Here is a 20578-nt window from a genome sequence, read left to right as displayed (position 1 = left end):
GTTTGATTTAAGAAAATCAGTTCCAATAAGGTTCCTGCTTACAATATATCAAAAAAATCCTTCACCAGTTTATGGAGTACTTGTTACTTTAACAAACGCCAAGCATTCCGTATACAATTTTGCACCTTAAATCAGTCCCTAATGCATTGTTGATACCAACACGGATTTTGCCCTTGTGAATGTTCTGACAGTAGCCTTCTATTGCTCCGGGTTTGTGCGAGTGTTGCTTATTATATGCCACATACCAAACAACGTCAATAGGCAGAGGACCGCTGCACTCGGCGCCATTGAAGGTGATAAACCATCGCTTACAGCAGCCGTAACAGTTCATATAAAAGTTTCCTTGGTAAACCGCACGCAGAGCGGTATCACCCTTCTTCTTGTCGAAAACGCAATCCTACAAAAAATAATTAGCGTCATTATTAGCACGAGTTGATATAAAGGCAATGATGCCTGCATTGTAATTCCCTTTGTCCAAATTGAGTGCAAATATGGTAAACAATAATGATTTCTTTTCGACTGTTGTATTGAGAAAATTGTGTGAAATTAGTTATTACTGCAAATTTCTAAGTTAATTTTCTTGTAAAAAAAATTCTATCTTTTAATATGTTTACAAAGAAAGGATTCAAGAGACGGATCAAATCGAGAATGACAAATTTGTATCAACGTTTTCCCAAAAATTAAAGCCTGCCTTGATAAGACCAATGTCACGGCTGTCTTCACTCCTCCACGCACACTGTTTCCAGTTTCTGTGGTCAGCGTCTGCACCATTTTGTCCTGCGTCTCCTTTAACACCACGTGACCCAGGTGGACCAGCCACGCCCTTATCCCCTTTCGCGCCATCTCGGCCGTCGCGGCCTGGTAACCCGTTATATCCATTACGACCAGGGATACCGGATGGTCCTTGCAGACACGTGCCAGGCTGCTGTGTAATAAAAGAATATTAGTGATGTGTTCAGTGTAGCTGACATTAGTTTACATGTAAATCTATTCAGACCAGGCTTTTTGGACCTTCTGGGACCGATGCATTCTCGTCCCCATAGCCCGTTCGTTTCTCTTAGCCGGCTGGGCCTTGGCACGAGGAAACGAAGGGCTCCGGGGACACAGAATTTCCAGTCCTAGATTCTAGGACTTCCAGTCTTCATGTATGCAGTCATGACGTTTCAAAAGAATGTATGAGAGAGTCGTTTGGTTTTCGACTTCCGTTTAGGAATTCTTTGTTCCAAACAGCCAATCAAAAAAATTCGAATTAATTCAAAAATCCTATGTCCCCAGAGCCCTCCGTTTTCTCGTGCCAAGCCGGCCAAGAGAAACGAAAGGGCTATGGGGACGAGAATGGGACCAATGTGGAAGTTTAAGGGGAAGGAGGGGGAACTTCAGAAGCCCACCCCCAAACTGTTTTCGTTATGGCAACCGCATTAACACAGGGTGATGTATTCCATTACGTTTTTCTCTTAAAATATTAATTTATTGCATGTCAAAATTTCGTCACATAGCAGTAGCAAGATTAACTTTTGGGGAGGTGAAAGAAAAGGAATTATCTTTATCACTGTTTATAAGTAAACATCCGTTGTCAGGTTTGAGTGATGTCCAACAAGGCAACATGATTGACAGGCTAAACGGGATTTTTCCTGAAATGCGTTTTCTTCCTCATTTTGGTGAACATGGTGAACAATGCATTTTCTTCTGTGCTCGTCAAATCTTAATGCTACTTCGGAGTAGAATGTATATGTAGTTACAAAATTCTCTGTTGATTATTTCTGTCGAGCACTTTTTTATTCATGTACATATAAAACTCTGAAACTGTGCAATTCGCGAGCAACACTAGTCTAAGCAAGTAATCCGGCTTTTTTTTCATAAATTCCTTGGAAAGGATCACGAAATTACATTACCGGACCAAAACGTTGCTTTAAGGAATTTTCTCTCATCCTACCAATTGCGCACAGAAATTTTGGCAAAAACTGTAATGCGAACAAATGTTTAGCCGAAATAAAACTAATCTTGGTGGAGTCAGTTATTTCTTTGATTATTCAACGAATGTTTTTTATCTACATTCGCTTATTGAAACGATTTTTACACCAAACATATTTGATGTTCAAAATCAAACACGTCCTTGCTGAAAAAAGACCTTTTCTGAATCGAGTCTTTTGCGAAAGCGAATGTAACGTTGCTAATTTAATTGAACGTTCATATAAAACTACCCATTACTGAACTATAAAGTTTTGCCTATTTTTTTTAGATTTCAGACTTTTCAATATTAAAAGACTACTAAATTGTTTTTTTTTTCACTTCTTACCTTGGATGTGGTGGACGCACCTTTTCCCTCGAACGTGCAAGACAGCAATAACAAAAGCGATAGAAAAACGTTAAGTTTCTTTCCGTTCATGTCTGTACGATGATAAAAAGCCTCAGAATTGAGAAGTCTAAATGTTCCTTCTTGTAACGGATTGACGAGGCACTACAAAGTTCACGAGAGTGAGAACAATCTGAGTGGTCGTTTTTTCATGTTTCTAATGTAAACTTCCGCTGTCGATCACGGTCCATGATATGGAGGCCACGTGATTCGTTTTCTTGCAACATGATCAGTGAGTGAGGAAAACGAAAATCAATACCTATTTAAAGCTTTAATTTTGTGTTTTCAGGTTTTTTATCCTTTTGAAAAATGCTCGCAAATAATCCTGCTTTCAATATTTGTGAAAAAATTGTTTTTTGAAAGAGTGTGTATTTTTTTATATGCAGACTATAAAGGTCATGAAGTTATATTATGTTCACTGCTTCTCATATAACTGAACTGTTAAATATATATTTATGTTGCTTTCTACTTAACAGTTACAATGTTTCTTCGCTGGCTTCCCGCATTTTGTTTCTTTTCAGTTAATTACAAACAAATATTTATTTCCTCCGAAGGTATATAATTTTTTTTATATAAATTTAATTCGGGCTCGAATATTTGCCAATTTGTATTTTGACAGAAGTGCCTGCTCTATTAAACTCAGTATAATTTCAGTTAAATTTATAAATGTTCTCTTTTCAAACGAGTTTTCAATTTGAAAATTAATTTGCCAAATTATTCACCTCTGAGTTGAGTGTATGAGCATTTCTCGCGAGTAGCACAAATCGAACAATAAGTTTAGAACAATAAGACCTGAAGTTTCTTTACGTACCTACTCCTGCTAGCTAGATATTTTTCCGTTGCGCAGGAAACGGCCTAAGATCTTCGAAAGGTTTCACGCTTCAAAGTCCCAGAGGCTTTCTTGTAATAAAATCCTAACGACGAATTATGATGAGTCAAGCAAACAGTTTGTTTTATTTGAATGAAAATCTTACTTCTAACTGATACATTCACTACAATTTTGTCATTAAATGCGCGTATTTACAAGCAGAAATTGTGGCTGATTTACTATTAAAACAAAGTCACATAAATCATTAATCCTAAGAATAAAATAATTAATCCTAAGTATAAAATAATTATATTTTACATGTTTAAATTGAAGCATTTGCAATTAGTCCTTGTTTTGAAGAACGTATCTGTTTTAAAATCTATGCAATGTAACTCTAAAGTGTGGAAATTCGCTGCGCTTTTTTTGTTAATTGTCTTCTCTTATAATACCGTATTTATTCGATTAAGCGCCCTGGGCGTTTATTAAATTTTTGGACCTTGAGAATGGGCGCTTATTCGAGGTGGGCGCTTGTTCGAGGCTGGGCGCTTATTAAATTTTCGCCATTTCTCGCAAGTGGTAAGTTTATTTTACAACAAAACAATGAATAATAATAAAACGTAAAGATGTACCAAAGCAAAATTTTAACTGTTCATTGAAAGTTTCTGTTAAATACTAAGAAAACTCGGTCTTCGGGAAAGCCTCTTAGTGGAACTTAGTCAATTTCAATCTCAATTTCAATAATAATCAAAGTACTCCCCTTGTGCACTTCAGTATTTTTTGGAGGGGGTGGGGGGTGGGCGCTTATTCGAGGCTGGGCGCTTATTAACTTTTCCTACCTACAGGGTGGGCGCTTATTCGAGGTTGCGCGCTTAATCGAATAAATACGGTATATCAATCAAGCGCTCAAATGGTTCACTTCTTCGAAAGAAAGAAATAAACTAACATGTTCGATTTCACTCTTTTTTATATAACTGTTAGACATAAAACAATCGAAACAATTTTACTGTCATGTAATCGATCAGTTTTATAAGAGCGGGACCTTCGATCACGCAACAACAAATATATACTGCGCTGGATTTCAGAATTTTCCTTGATTGTCCGGAAAATAAAAAAAAATGTATCCTTTCATAACTACGGTAATAACTTGACGAGAGTGTGCGATGTTTGAGTAAATGAAGTGCATTACAACACGTTTTAGGTTTTCAGCTGAATTTTTGTTGCTGTTGTTATTCTGGAAGTACATTTAAATTTATAATCGAAAATTTTGTCGCGCTCAAATAATTACATGTAATTGGGCATTAAATTGTATCAAAGTGTTTGTGTTAGAATCGATTCAAGTTCAATCACACAATCTTCTTTGATTTTTATCTTGTAATGGTGATCCTGGTTTGCTAAAATTAATGAAACCTTTTTTCCATAGCGGCCGGCTTAAAGGAAAGTTAAAGGTCGTTTTCTTGTTTTGTCTTTTTCGCAAATTGCACCTTCGAAGAGTTGCTCAAACTGGCTTTTTCGTTAAGCTATATAAAATTGAATTTAAAACTCCAAATCAAAACGCCTGGGATTCCCTGAGAGAGAGCAAGATAAACTAGACGTTAGTTTGTTCATTCCAATGTTTTTCGACTTCAAAACCCGTCTTTATTAATTTAATCCAAAAAAGAAAAATGTTCTCTGAAAGTGGTCGATTTGTTTATATCCGCGCGCGATGTACAACTAACCTCTGTCAACCCTGCACTTTGCTAGCTCGAAAAAAGAAAGCAACTGACAATAATTGTGACGAAGATTTTCATCAGTAATTCATCAATGTAGTTTCTTGGAAAGCTGTTAGACAGTAGATATAGTTAAACCTTCCTTGCGTACACAACATGCTTTTTAACATCTGTGACAAATGTTTTTAACTTTATTTTTAATTCGTCAACTGCAATGAAAAGTGTTTTGACAAACTGCGCTGTTTTGCATACAGTGCGTGACTTTTTCGTTCAGGTATGATTTCAATTATACGACCTTAGATAAACAAAGACTAGCTGTTTGCATATCTTTCAACATAAGCAGATTTGAGTAAATCGGACGACATGTATGATTTCTGGCGATTTGATTTGTAATCAAAATTAAATAATGTCGATAGTTGTTCGGAAACATTTGGCGTTTTTAGCGTAAAGCAATATTTATGTTCGCTTTGTAAAGCTAACTGCTGTTATGATGTTGTCTGCAAATAATTTCAAACTGTAGAACGTTTAAGTTAAATTTAGAGCTGCTCTTGGAAACCGATCGCGCATCTAAAATCACATTTGTAGATTCAAAGTTAAATTAACGCGAAATGTATCAATGTGTATGTTTTTGGCGAGTTTTTAATTTGATAAAACGAACTGCGAGAGAAGCCAACTTTCTCTCTCTCTAATACATTAATGAAACCTTACCTTGAATGGGAAACAGTACTGGTGTTATTTCCTTCAATTTGATTGAAAAGTGGAGCAGCTAGCACAGATTCATTCCTGGAGTTTTCTGAACATGCTTGTTTTTTTTTTTAACAGTTCTTTGAAACCGATCGCGCATCTAAAATCACATTTGTAGATTCAAAGTTAAATTAACGCGAAATGTATCAATGTGTATGTTTTTGGCGAGTTTTTAATTTGATAAAACGAACTGCGAGAGAAGCCAACTTTCTCTCTCTCTAATACATTAATGAAACCTTACCTTGAATGGGAAACAGTACTGGTGTTATTTCCTTCAATTTGATTGAAAAGTGGAGCAGCTAGCACAGATTCATTCCTGGAGTTTTCTGAACATGCTTGTTTTTTTTTTTAACAGTTCTTTGAAGTCGTTTTCAGCTTAAGGAAGCTTCTGTTACCTGTTAAACCTAAAGACAACAAGAAGCTTGAGAAGCTTGAGAAGCTTAAAATCGGGCGGTTAATAATTAACTATCTTCTTTGACTTGAAAGGCAGGGTACAGTACAGTAAAAATCGTTTAGAAAAACAGTCACTTAAGAAACACTCAGTCGGAGGTTTGCTTAAGTCACAGTCTGCATGAGCCGTATTAGTGTGTAGAACATAATATCTGGAATGTTTTCAAGATTGCATTATTACTTTATGACATAATGGTCTCAATTTATAAATATATTTCGCACAATACAAATAAACGATTGAACTAGACGACTAGAAAATATAATTTTTTAACACTTAGCAAAGTGCAGCCTTTTCGCAATAATTAATAAAGGCGGGGTTTTACCTGAAGACCATTTTTCCAACGCTTTAGGTGGCTGACGCATTTCGGTATTTTCCAGCCCTTACACTTTGATGGAACAGTACTACAACTCTTTATCAGGTAACTACTATTGTCAAGAAAATGATCACAACTTATTGACCAATGATTAGGTATTTGTTTCATACCATTACTGTAATAGCAACTGATGAAGAATAGTAGTACTGACCCAAAGTATAAGGGCTGGAAAATACTGAAAACCATTTCAGCCGCGTTCAAGAAATCCAGAAAAGCTTTACTTATCCCATATATCTTTGTTTGCAGTTTAAAACTGCGTAGCTAAAACGAAAATCGGTTTTATTTTGGCGCTAAGATGGCATAAAATGTATAAATTCGGGACCCAAACAGTGCTATTTGACCAAAATTAGATCGAGTTAGTTTTATTTGTAAGCTGGAAATTATTTCTTTGAACAACAGCTATAATTAATTCGAAATTTTCGTTGGAATGATTATCCTAATTCACGAAACAAGAAATTTAATTTCAATTTGGTGACCAAAGACTGTTGAATTTCGATTAAATTCCCCCCAAAATAGACGCAGTAAATTTCTAAGAGCTTGCACATCAAAGTAAAATAGGTTTTAAGATGGCTAGCCTTGATTATTCAGTGAAAAGTCATATTTTTCTTCAATCGTTTGAAGCTACATGGTTTTCTCACGCTGTGTCACGCTTCAACGACTCGGGCTACGTTTACACGGACACGGTTATCAATCGACACGGTTTCATGACCTCATCGAAAACGACACGGTTTCGAAGTGTTTACACGGAACCTATTTAACCATTTTCCGAATGTTTTCGAATGTGATTGTATAAGCAAGCGCTGCTCTCTATGCGTGTTTCACCGTGTTTACCCTTCGTGAGCCAGCCAATTCGTGCCAAAATACGTTGCCGTTTTTAAATCGATGCGGTTTCGTCGTTTTTGACCGTTTACACGTCCAACGAAACCGTATCGTTTTGAAAACGCTCCACTTTTGACAGCGTTTTCAAAACGACCCGGTTTCAGTAGTGGTCTCGATCGGCGCCGTGTAAACGAAAGGCGTAACCGCATCGAAAGCGATGCGGTTACAAATGAAACCGTGTCCGTGTAAACAGTGCCTCGCGGGCTATGTTTCATCCCTTCAAGCCGGGTAACTCGGTTAGCCGGGGCGCCCTCCCTCCATGTAAACAGGCCCTAAGGTCTTGGTATGGGAATTCAAAATTAAGGCAAATTTCCGTTATTCTCTAATTGCTTGGCACACTAGTATGCGTACAAACGAAAAACCAAGAAAAAGGATACTGAAACGGTCAGGAGATGCATGCAAACAATTGAATAGCCCAATTTCGATATATTAAAATTCAGCCTAAAACAATAGACCTCGGGACGAGGCTCCGGGGACTAAACTATTGAGTTTGTAGGGTTTATTCCCCGGAGCCTCGTAGTGATGTCTATTGTTTTAGGCCGAATTTTAAAATATCGAAATTGCGCTATTGAATGAAAAATGCCGAAAATCCGAAAATAGCATTTTCAAGCATCTAAATTTCATTCTTTTTTTTTTTTTTGGGGGGGGGAGGGGGGGGAAGGGCATGCTCTCAGACCTCGCGCCTTTGCCGTTCGAAAAGTACCCTGCTGCCTATTGAAAGCCCTGATTTACACTTGATGATAACAACTTGATGTTATACACCTTGCAGTATTAACGTACTAACAAACTTGATAACAAACCCCATGTCGTACTAAGGATTTTTGCTGATCAACATAGAAAATAAGTTCACAATGGTTTGTTCCCAAAACGTTTTTTACTGTACAGAGGGTCTGTATACCGTGTTGAAAAATTCAGAACGAACCGACGTCGGCCCGCTACCATGATATCATGTTGAAAAAATTAGCTCGTTCGAAACCGTAGCAAAATCGTTAGCGACAAAATGCTGAGCCAAAATAAAGTTTTAAAATTCCCTTTATCAATATGGTTCTTATCTTTTTATTCAGTTCTATGAACTGCTTTTATGCAGAACTGTCCAACAAAGATTTCAATTTCCTTAAAGTTTCGGGACAAAAGGATATTGAGAAAATATTTCGTGCAGAATGTAATTTGATTAAGCGAATGTTTTCACGTCTATAAATACTTCAAGCAGTTGAATGAAAAACCGTTTTGTTTTCATCAATGAGAACCACTTTCAAATAGTTAATGCGTAAAAAATAACAATCAGATCAAAATACAATAATTATCAATGCAAGGTTTCACTATTATACTTCTTTGTTGCAAGTTCAAATGTATGCAAATTTCGTGTGAAATGTAATTTGATTCCACTGTCTTGTTTCCCATGTTCATGAATGGTGAAAGCAAACTCTTTCTTAAGATTGTTGTATTTTCGTTAATAAAACCCATTGGCCTGTTTTGTTTTCCTGATCATGTTTGCCTGTGATTTTTATAAGACATGTGGTCTTCTTTCGGAACTTTAAGTTTTGCCAAAATTCCTATTTTGAACACGGATGTCCCTTCCTCAATTTCTCATCAAAAGATGTAGATTTCACCGCATTGCGTTTCACTGCAATATGGCAATACGTTTACAATTCGACTCATCAGACTTCAGACACGGATGTCTTTCAGTATTTTTGCGGCATTTTTCCATTATTTTATTTATTTTTTGTCAAAGTTTAGGGTAAAGTGAAACGAAAGTAGACGGCCAAAGTTTGGCAAGTAGCCGGCTGTTTCGGCCGGCTGCCGGCCCTATTCAAGTTCCACTCGTATTCTGCCATGTCGCGTCATCCCTCTACGGGAAATAAATTTTCCCGATTCCAAAAATAAACTCAAAACGCTTGAATGACGAGCCAAAAAATAATTCATTTCTCGATTAAAAGAACGGAATATCCGGAAAATAACAGTACTAGCTCCTCATCAATTAAAACTTTCTTCGCAAGAGTTACACAATAGTCAGGAATAAAATCTTAAAAACACAATTTCAAACTATTCAAAACCAGATTAACGTGCGTCACATGACAGGCAAAATGTTTCAGATGAATTTTTTTTTTTATCGAAAATGAGACCAAGCAACCTTTTGAAATCGAAGACTTTCAAAGCCATGACATGCATTCAGGCCGTGATAAATTAAAATTTAATTAAAATAAAATTCAATTGGTATTTAATTATAATTATTCGAAGTTTTCATTTTGAAGTCATCTTTTCATTCGATAGCTTTACCGATCTCGTAAAAAAATTCCATTCAAGTTCACACCAACACTGTACATTGCCAATGTTTTGCTGACGTCTTGAGAAGTGCCTTACTAACGTCACCAGGCAAATCTAAAATATGATCAAAACATGTTGTGCAAACATTCTACTCTTTGTGACAAGCGACTTTGACGCCCAACTGTGCGGAAATGAAAATCGACACACTTCCTGCTAAATTTATAAAAAATAGTTTTAAAGTGGAGTCCGCCTCAAAAAAATGTACCGCCAGATCACACTGCTAGTTGTAAAAACCAGCAAAGCGTCTAGTTTCAAAGTTTTCCACAAAAACATTGCGTGACATGAATGACGTTACCCCTTTTATTTGCAAGAATAGCTTCAACTTGTCAAAGCAACTACAGTTTCACAATGGTGATTATTAGTATTTTACCCCTTAAGCGTTTTTCTCTGTCCTCCCGCCGAAGCAAAGAAGAGAACCAGATTGCAGATTAGCCCAAAAGTCGACCCAGTGTGCCTACAACGATTTACTGTCAAAACTGAAATGAAACCGATTGGCCCAGGCTATCTCCGTCGTTTTTGGCCGGCAGGAGACTATCGTCTAGGACGACCAAAGGGTAAATTATAAATCGGCCACGCCCGATTAATAAAGACATTGTTTGGTTTCACTAATGGCAACTAGAAGATTTTTCACGTTCGGATAAACTGTCAAAAGTTAACCAATACTTGTCTTGCTATATACAAACATCGAGGGTGAGTCAATGAGATTTTTGACAGAGCTGTCCCGGGAAAGCGAACACCACAGGGTTTATAAAAAAAGAATTAAAATTCCTTTGGCTAGTGGTCTAATTTGTGTCTTGTTTTATCCCTGATGAAAATTATTCAATATATTGAATACTGATTTTCAATATGGTAGATATAAGACAACTTGCTTTCCAATTTTTGGTATGTTTGATTTATTTAACTCATTTTGATTGTCGCCATTGTCAGAAAAGGTACTGCGCGGAAAATGTAAATTTATCAGGCGAGACTACTGCAAACAAAATTATAAAACGGAATTATTAATCGGATATGTTTGATAAACTAAAAACTGACGTACAGTTATAGCTTTTTATTATACCTCTGTATTAATCCACCAATCAAAAGTCTGCATTGTGGACACGTGCCGATCCATTACTTTCCTATAGTGAACAGCGAAATATCAGAGAAATCATCCAGGCATGTAAACATGGGGCATTTGCTGAATGCAATTTTCGTTCATTTGAAACAATTCACTCCAAGTCCGGGATATTTAAAGCATGAGAAATTTGGACAATTGTCAACAAAGGCTTTTGGACCAAAGACACAAAGATCTAAGACACAATTAAAGTGAAGGAACAGAAACCGCCCATCGTAAACCAACAAAGCGCTGTTTATTATTATAAGTGTGATCTGTGTGATGCAGATTACGTCGGCTATTCTTGTCGACACTTGCACCAGCGCATCGAAGAACACAAAGGATCGTCTATCGGACATCACGTGAAAGAACAACATGGAAAGGAGCCACACAACATCGAGAAGAACTTTAAGATTTTAAGGAAGTGCCAAAGCAAGCTTGACTGTTTGATTTTTGAAATGCTTTTTATTAGACTTCTGAAACCAAAACTTAACAAACAGAGTGACTCGATCCGCGCGAAACTATTTGTTTAGATATTTTTAGGTATTTTAATGTTCTTATTCTCGTCGTCTTATTCGCTTGCTTTACGTTTTTAATTATATCTTGTACAACTATGCATGTCATTCGCACAAAGTTATTTTTTAGCCATTTTTAGCCTTTTTATTCTTATTGTCTATTGTTTGTATTTACATATTATAGCGCTTTTACTATATTTACACATGTAATTTTATTCAAACACTTAACTTGAAAATGACCGTCGAACGGTCGAAACGTCGTTCAAATTTCTTAGCGTTCAATTTTATTATACAGTCAATTTAACTTATATTTAATTTTTATTTTAAATATTTAAATTAGTTTTTGAACTTAATGCTTTAATCAAAATTTAAAAATTAATTCTTAGCGATTTTTAATTTTTCATTACTTTCAATGCGCATTTATAATGTTTTAAAGATTTATACAGCTCATTTTAGCGAATCGTTTTATCGATTTTATTATATTGAAATTTATGAAGTGTTTTTTTTAAATATTTTAATTAATATATATTTTTTTATTTATTATAATTATCATCATTAAATTTATATTTTAAATTAAATTACATTTAATTTAATTTAAAATAATGTTAATTTAATCAACACTCCTAGAATTATAAAGAAAATTTTTTATTAAATATTAATTTTAATTTTAACTCCAGTTTAAATTTAAACCTAGGTTCTAATTTAAAATTTTAATGTAATTTTTTTTTTCTTTAAATCAAATTTATTTTTTAAAAAATTAAAATAATTTAAATAAAGTAAATCAAAATTTAAAAAGAAATAAATTGTTACATTTAGTTACTTTTATTTAATTCAATATTAAATTTAAAATCAGATTTAAAATAAAATTTAAATATAGATAAGTTTTTAAATTTACTTAAATTAAAATTTAATTCAACTTAAACTTTTTTAGAGTTAAATGTAACAAACAAAACTTTACTTAAACAATCGTATTGTTTACAATATTTTTCACCTCCCGAAATTAGCCTAGCTATTCGAGGCGGGAATATGAAGAAGAAAATGAGGAATAAAAACTGTTCATAACTAATTGTTCATTTTAATTTTAAATTCTGGCATTGAAAGGTTGTGGCGGAGAAAATTCTTTTGAGATCAGCTATATCCATGGGACTGATGCAAGTCTTCGCAAATATTCTAGATCTGAGCACTTTGGCAAAAAATTTATCGTTAAAAGCTAGGCTTACGGTAACCACGGGAACCAGAACAACAATTAGAAGCAGAGGATTCAGAATAACCACGAGATTCAGACGAACCACAGGAACCAGAAGAACCACGAGAACCAGAAGAACCAGAAGAACCACGAGAACCAGAAGAACCAGAAGAACCAGAAGAACCAGAAGAACCAGAAGAACCAGAAGAACCAGAAGAACCAGAAGAACCAGAAAAACCAGAAAAACCAAAAGAACCAGAAGAACTCGAACAACCACGAGAACCAGAAGAACCACGAGAACCAGAAGAACCAGAATAACCACGAGAACCAGAAGAACCACGAACCAGAACAACCAGAAGAACCACGAGAACCAGAAGAACGAGAAAAACCACGAGAACCAGAAGAACCAGGAGAACCAGAAGAACCAAAAAAAACCAAAAGAACCACGAGAAGCAGAAGAACCAAGAGAACCGGAAGAACCACGAGAACCAGTAGAACAAGAAGAACCACGAGAACCAGAAGAACCAGAAGAACCAGGAGAACCAGAAGAACCAGAAGTACCAGAAGAACCACGAGAACCAGTAGAACAACGAGAACCACGAGAACTACGAGAACCAGAAGAACCACGAGAACCAGAAGAACCAGAAAGCCACGAGAACCAGAAGAACCAGAAAGCCACGAGAACCAGAAGAACCACGAGAAGAACCAGAAGAACCAGAATAACCACGAGAACCAGAAGAACTAAAAAGCCACGAGAACCAGAAGAATCACGAGAAGAACCAGAAGAACAAGAAGAACCACGAGAACCAGAAGAACCAGAAGAACCAGGAGAACCAGAAGAACCAGAAGTACCAGAAGAACCACGAGAACCAGTAGAACAACGAGAACCACGAGAACCACGAGAACCAGAAGAACCACGAGAACCAGAAGAACCAGAAAGCCACGAGAACCAGAAGAACCAGAAAGCCACGAGAACCAGAAGAACCACGAGAAGAACCAGAAGAACCAGAATAACCACGAGAACCAGAAGAACTAAAAAGCCACGAGAACCAGAAGAATCACGAGAAGAACCAGAAGAACAAGAAGAACCACGAGAACCAGAAGAACCAGAAGAACCAGGAGAACCAGAAGAACCAGAAGTACCAGAAGAACCACGAGAACCAGTAGAACAACGAGAACCACGAGAACTACGAGAACCAGAAGAACCACGAGAACCAGAAGAACCAGAAAGCCACGAGAACCAGAAGAACCAGAAAGCCACGAGAACCAGAAGAACCACGAGAAGAACCAGAAGAACCAGAATAACCACGAGAACCAGAAGAACTAAAAAGCCTCGAGAACCAGAAGAATCACGAGAAGAACCAGAAGAACAAGAAGAACCACGAGAACCAGAAGAACCAGAAGAACCAGGAGAACCAGAAGAACCAGAAGTACCAGAAGAACCACGAGAACCAGTAGAACAACGAGAACCACGAGAACCACGAGAACCAGAATAACCACGAGAACCAGAAGAACCAGAAAGCCACGAGAACCAGAAGAACCACGAGAAGAACCAGAAGAACCAGAATAACCACGAGAACCAGAAGAACTAAAAAGCCACGAGAACCAGAAGAATCACGAGAAGAACCAGAAGAACTAGAAGAACCACGAGAACCAGAAGAACCACAGGAACCAGGAGAACCACGAGAACCGGAAGAACCAGAAGAACCACGAAAACCAGAAGATTCAAGAGAACGAGAAGAACAACGAGAACCAGAAGAACCAAGAGAACCAGAAGAACCAGAAGAACCAGTAGAATCAAAAAAACCACGAAAACCAGAAGATTCAAGAGAACGAGAAGAACCACGAGAACCAGAAGAACCAAGAGAACCAGAAGAACCAGAAGAACCAGGAGAACCAGAAGAACCAGAAGAACCAGAAGAACAACCAGATCCAGAAGAACCAGAAGAACAACCAGATCCAGAAGAACCAGAAGAACCACGAGAACCAGAAAAACGAGAAGAACCACAAGAAGCAGAAGAACCAAGAGAACCGGAAGAACCACGAGACCAGTAGAACAAGAAGAACCACGAGAACCAGAAGAACCAGAAGAACCAGGAAAACCAGAAGAACCAGAAGTACCAGAAGTACCAGAAGAATCACGAGAACCAGTAGAACCACGAGAACCACGAGAACCAGAAGAACCACGAGAACCAGAAGAGCCAGAAGAACCACGAGAACCAGAAAAAACGAGAAGAAACACAAGAACCAGAAGAACCAGGAGAACCAGAAAAACCAAGAGAACCGGAAAAACCACGAGAACCAGTAGAACAAGAAGAACCACGAGAACCAGAAGAACCAGTAGAACCAGGAGAACCAGAAGAATCAGAAGAACCAGAAGTACCAGAAGAACCACGAGAACCACGAGAACCAGAAGAACCACGAGAACCAGAAGAACCAGAATAACCACGAGAACCAGAAGAACCACGAGAACCAGAAGAACCTGAAGAACCACGAAAACCAGATAAACGAGAAGAACCACGAGAACCAGAAGAACCAGAAGAACCACAAGAACCAGAAGAACCAGGAGAACCACGAAAACCAGAGGATCCACGAGAAAGGAAAGAACGAGAAGCACGACGAGGACCAAAGAAAGAAGAAGAACCACGAGAACAGGAGAGCCAGAAGAACAACGGGAGCCACGGAGAACCAGAAGAACCACGAGAAGAACCAGAAGAACTAGAACAACCACGAGAACCAGAAGAACCACAGGAACCAGAAGAACCACGAAAACCAGAAGATCCAAGAGCACGAGAAGAACCACGAGAACCAGAAGAACCAAGAGAACCAGAAGAACCAGAAGAACCAGAAGAACCAAAAGAACCACGAAAACCAGAAGATCCACGAGAACGAGAAGAACCACGATAACCAGAAGAACCAAGAGAACCACAAGAACCACAAGAACCACAAGAACCACAAGAACCAGAAGAACCACGAAAACCAGAGGATCCACGAGAAAGGAAAGAACCAGAAGCACCACGAGGACCAAAGAAAGAAGAAGAACCACGAGAACAGGAGAGCCAGAAGAACAACGGGAGCCACGGAGAACCAGAAGAACCAGAGAAGAACCAGAGATTGAGAACCAGAAGAACCAAGAGAACGAGAAGAACCAGAAGAACCACAAGAACCACGAGAACCAGAAGAACCAAGAGAACCACGAGAACCACGAGAATCAGAAGAACCACGAGAACCAGAAGAACCAGAAGAACCAGAGGAACGAGAAGTACCACAAGAACCAGAAGAACCACGAGAACCAGAAGAACCACGAAAACAAGAAGAACCACGAAAACCAGAGGATACACGAGAAAGGAAAGAACCAGAAGCACCACGAGGACCAAAGAAAGAAGAAGAACTACGAGAACAGGAGAGCCAGAAGAACAACTGGAGCCACGGAGAACCAGAAGAACCAGAGAAGAACCAGAGATTGAGAACCAGAAGAACCAAGAGAACCAGAAAAGAATCAGAAAAACCACGAGAACCAGCTGGAGAACTACGAGAAGCAGATTATCGAAACAACAAGTCAAGTAAAAACACGAGAGTGTGCTTTAGAATGGGCGATTGAAGCATCAAAACATTACTTGGTCTAATTTTTTCTCAATTAAATTTCATTCTACTAACATTGGGATAACTCCTGATATATGTATCAATTTTAGCGAGATAGGCAGTTGACAAATACGAGCATCTAGAATTTGGCATTAAGTTTGGCCAATTTTAGTGCCAGACCTCACACTACAACAACCCCCTATGGCAAATGCGCACTTTGAAATGAAAGAGCCGTTATAGCAGAATTACAGCGTACAGTTATTTAGTCAATAGGTTTCGTGGGTTTGTTTTTATACAAGTCCAAACTTATCCCTTCAGAAACACGATTTACCATAATCTGGAGGCTCCATATTTTTTTAAAAAATAGTTTATTGCAAACAAAAAAAGAAAAAAAAACAGCTACATACATGTACAATTTGTCTGAGCTTTAAATACAATACGGTACTTATTTACAGTGCTTATGTATAATGCTTGCTTATGTTAATTCTTTATCAGCTAAAATTCCTGTCCTTTCAAACATTACAATATTTACAGATGCAAAAGCTATACATTTAAGACGAATAAGTATACAAAACTGAAAAAGCAAGGTAAACAAAAAACTTCGGGACGAGTACAAAGACTAATTACGGACAAAAGGAAGCAGAAAAAAGAAAAAAAAAAGATAATAAAATAAAATAAATAGATAAAATAAAGTGCCTTACAAACTTTCACCTAAAAAAAGACTTAGAGTTGAATTTGAGACTTTGAACTATTTTTTTCGATAGATATTTTATCTTTTAGAAGGGCTAGGAAGGTTTCGAAGTGGTAGTGTTGTTCATCTCTCGAGGCAGTGTAGATATAATATTTAGCAATGAGTACACAGAGGTTTAAGCCAAGTCGTAAAGGAAAGTTAGTTGTAAAACCATAGATAATGTTTTTCTCGTGTAGCTCAATGGAATCGTCATTTTTGACGTTCCACCACGTAGCAAACGTATTCCAGAAAGTCTGTACATTCGGACAAGAGACAAAAAGATGTCTCAGGGTTTGCGTTTGCGTGCATAGGTGGCATTTATCATGGTCCTTGATTTTATCTCTGTAAAGGGTTGAATTGGTTGGTAAAATATGGTAAATAATTTTGAATTGGAAGATAGCAAGTCGAGTGTCTTTTGTTACTTTAAAAGGAATATCGTAGATAGCGCGTATTGTGCTATCGTGCAGACTCAATTGCCTCATTCTTCTTTCTGCGGTCGGAGTTTCAAACTTTTTGTTTATAAGAATTTTGGTAGCCACTTTGCATGACAATTTACCGATATCTATTTTCTGGTTATGATCTGATTTGCGCTGCGCTTCGTCAGCAGAGCTTTTTAGTGAACGGATCCAGCTAGCGGATATGGCATTACATAAGCCACAGTATTTAAGAAATGTTGTTTTGATTTGGAATTTAGTGTAGAAATCATCAAATGTTAAGAAGTTGTTTCCACAGAAAATATCTTTGATTCGGACGACCCCCGATTCGTGCCATTTTCTATAATACACGGAGAAGCCTTCAATTTTGATAAAAGAGTTGTTCCATATGATTTCATTAATTATTATATACTCAACAAAATACCGCGTTTTTGATTGGTCAATGACGAATGCATAAATAGGTTATAGAGTGCAAATTGGGGTTATAGAGTGCCATACAGAAGTTGCTATGGAAACACCGGGGAAGCGCCAAATTTGAAAACCAAATTAAAAAATGGCGGACAGCCGGTTTGCTTTGTCAAACCAAAATATCGTCGAGCAACTTAAGGAAAATGCGAGAAACAAAAACACGTTGAAAGCTACACAGACCTGGTTGAATGTTTGGCAAACATGGGCAACAGAGAGAAAAGTAAACCCAAAAATGGAAGAATACGAGCACGAACAACTCGATGAGATGTTGCAAACCTTCTGCACAGAAATACGCACAAAAGACGGGTTTGAATACGAACCTGAGAGTTTAAAATCCATGCTGGCAGCCCTTGACCGCTATTTAAAAGAACACGGCTACAAGTACTCGATAATTAGAGACCGAGAGTTCCACCAGTCCAAATTGGTACTTGAAGGAAAAGTGAAGTGTCTCCGACAGCAAGGAAAAGGCAAAAGACCCAACGCCGCGAACGCACTGACAACCGAGGAAGAAGAAATGCTATGGAGTGAACAAAGTCTCGGTGACTGCAGCCCAAGAGTTCTTTCCCAGACGATGTGGTGGCTCTTGACTCAACATTTTGGCCTGAGGGGAAGACAGGAACACCACTCAATGGAAGTCGAGGACTTCAGTTTTTGTGTGGACGACAGCGGCACAGAGTACGTCACATTTAAAGAGAATCCTACAAAAACGAGGCAGGGAGGACTTAACACAAAACATCGTAGTGTTCTGCCAAAAATGTTCGCTACTGGCGCTCAGAGATGTCCCGTTGAGTTGCTGAAGCAATACCTCAGTAGACGTCCTCAAGAGCTGCGAGAAAAAGGTCCTTTTTACCTTGCCATAATTGAAAACCCCAAAACAAATGTTTGGTACAAGAAGCAGCGCCTCGGCGTAGACAGTATCGACAACATGATGAAGAGCGTTGTAAAGAACACACCTCTGGAGAAAAGCAAGAAGATATTGACTAACCACAGCGCAAGGAAGACGGTTGTGAAGAAACTGAGGGCAGCAAGCGTCGAGAGGCAGTCGATAATCCAGGTGACTGGACACGTAAGCGAGAAATCTCTTAACGACTACGATGAAGGTAGCGAGAAGGAACAGCAACAACTCTCCAACATTATCAGCATGCCTCCACAGTCAGCAGCTTCGAGCAGTTTCGCTGGTGTACCCGCAATGCCGTCTTTTCCCGCTACAACTTCAAGAGGTGAACAGGTGAACACAAGCAGCCATGCTTACACCGTGAACAATTTTCACAACTGCCAGGTCACATTTAATGTGATTCAAGGACAGTGCACTTCACCTAAGTCTGTGAATCCGAATGCTATTTAGTGAGTCCGATTGAGATTAAAAACATTCAGGAACATTTGAAAACAGATAAGGGAACCAGTATTCTTGTCGCTTTTAACAACTGAAATTTAGCTTTTTGAGTTCAGAAACTTTTCAAAACTTCACGCTTGATTTGCCTTGTCACAACATGATATTTTATGATTGGTTCAAAAAAAACATGTGAGCATTTGGGAAACCATTGAAGTGTTTCATGTGGTACGCATGGCGTGCAAAGTAGCGCGACGCAGTAATTTTTGTTGAGTACATAATAAATAAAAAATCGTATGAACTTGCTCGTGCATTACGTGATTTATGGTCACTCGTGATGTTTTAAAAGTTCTCAAATTGCACTCGCCTACGGCTCGGGCAATTTTGAGAACTTTTAAAACATCACTCGTGCCCATAAATCACGTAATGCACTCGCGTTCATACGATTTCCTGTACGTATTTTTTCTTTTGTTTCTGGAGAGTGTTAGTTAATAGTCTGCCAGGTGTAAAGGACGTCCTTATAAAAGTCAATTGGAATATCTATTTTAAGTGATTTTAGGTCAAAGTTGCATTCGAATAGGAAGGAGCTCCATATGGGACCACCCCTTGAACTTTTAAAGTTAAAGTCAAAAAAGAAACTAAAATGACTTTTTAGAATATCTCATCAAGGTTAACTTTTCCAGTAAGTTTCATAAAAATCGGTCGACCGTTTCTTTCAACATCTGGAACACTTTCTCAGAAAATGATTCCTAAACCTCTCATGCGCCACTCAGTATTCATTTTTTCCTGACTGCCATTTCTATATGATAACAGGTCGAAAAGGGAGTTTGGAATGAAGCTTAATTTTGGACTGATCAAACTAACGCCTAGCCGGATTAATTAACTTTTTTGAGACTGAGGAACGTTTTTTAGAGGAGTTCTATATTTTAATTTGTTTTTATTTTTAGACAATTGAGTAAGCGAAGCAACGGTGACAAAAAAAGGGGGTTTGCGCAACCGTCCGTAGATGCAATTTGCACAAAAGTAAACGAACTTTAATTTTCCAGCTGTATGTAAAGACACATTTGCGTAACATTGGGTACCAAGAAAGCTGTAGGCTTTTAACGGACGGGCTTCTGATGCTTGCTTTTTAAACTTAAAACTGGAATTCAACAGCCTGACAAGAAAGTTTCATTGAATCGTCTGAAGAGCATTTATAAATAGCTATAACAGTATTTTGCCTAAGACCGATGTCATCCTATCTCCTCAGCACAAATGTGCCATTTAAAAACCAATAAAGTTGCAAATCCACCGTTTGAAGATGTAACGTTTGGGCTGTCTGACATGTATTACACATGACTATAATCGTGGGGTTTTTTACGCACCGAATTGATTAAAAACGCCGTGCTTGTATTAATGATTACACGCATAATGATGACAGACAAAATTCCGTGCCAAATACGTTGCTTATTTAACCAATCAGCATGCAAGGTTTTTTGTGATTTTATTAGAAATTAAATGAAGCCCATTCATTCATTATTTTGTATTTGTCAAGATGGTGGCCATAGTACACTTTCGTAACATGAAACAAGTTTTTCTCCTTCTTCCAGATATCAGCTTGT

At 37.8% G+C, this 20578-nt stretch overlaps 2 protein-coding genes across 3 annotated transcripts in view; both read right to left on the bottom strand.

Moving 5' to 3' along the window:
• LOC144654791 (collagen triple helix repeat-containing protein 1-like) overlaps positions 1-20578 on the bottom strand; it is a 33215-nt gene continuing 12637 nt past the window's right edge. The window contains exon 4 of the transcript XR_013570993.1: positions 1-125. The gene's annotated coding sequence lies outside the window, so the exon portion shown is untranslated. The remainder of the gene's footprint in view (positions 126-20578) is intronic.
• On the bottom strand, positions 89-2484 carry LOC144655093 (collagen triple helix repeat-containing protein 1-like). Of its 2 annotated transcripts, none has more exons than XM_078515313.1 (3): positions 2297-2484; positions 692-925; positions 89-397 (listed from the first exon to the last, which is right to left on the bottom strand). In XM_078515313.1, the coding sequence occupies exons 1-3, from the start codon at positions 2384-2386 to the stop codon at positions 89-91; spliced, it is 633 nt and encodes a 210-aa protein (XP_078371439.1). In that variant the 5' UTR covers positions 2387-2484. The 2 variants fall into 2 exon arrangements, with proteins under 2 accessions (XP_078371439.1, XP_078371446.1); XM_078515320.1 differs by having other exon boundaries at positions 692-922.

Source organism: Oculina patagonica, chromosome 1 (genome assembly GCF_052425735.1).
Source record: "Oculina patagonica isolate OP01 chromosome 1, crgOcupat, whole genome shotgun sequence".
Lineage (NCBI taxonomy): Eukaryota > Metazoa > Cnidaria > Anthozoa > Scleractinia > Oculinidae > Oculina > Oculina patagonica.
Note: the sequence above shows the minus strand (reverse complement) of the source record. Positions and strands in the feature narration are given on the sequence as shown.

Coding starts and splice junctions, on each gene's coding strand:
- LOC144655093 (XM_078515313.1), bottom strand. CDS start 2,386: ATGAACGGAAAGAAACTTAACGTTTTTCTATCGCTTTTGTTATTGCTG. Junction 926..2,296: donor GTGCGTCCACCACATCCAAG/GTAAGAAGTGAA, acceptor TTTATTACACAG/CAGCCTGGCACGTGTCTGCA. Junction 398..691: donor GTGACATTGGTCTTATCAAG/GCAGGCTTTAAT, acceptor TATTTTTTGTAG/GATTGCGTTTTCGACAAGAA.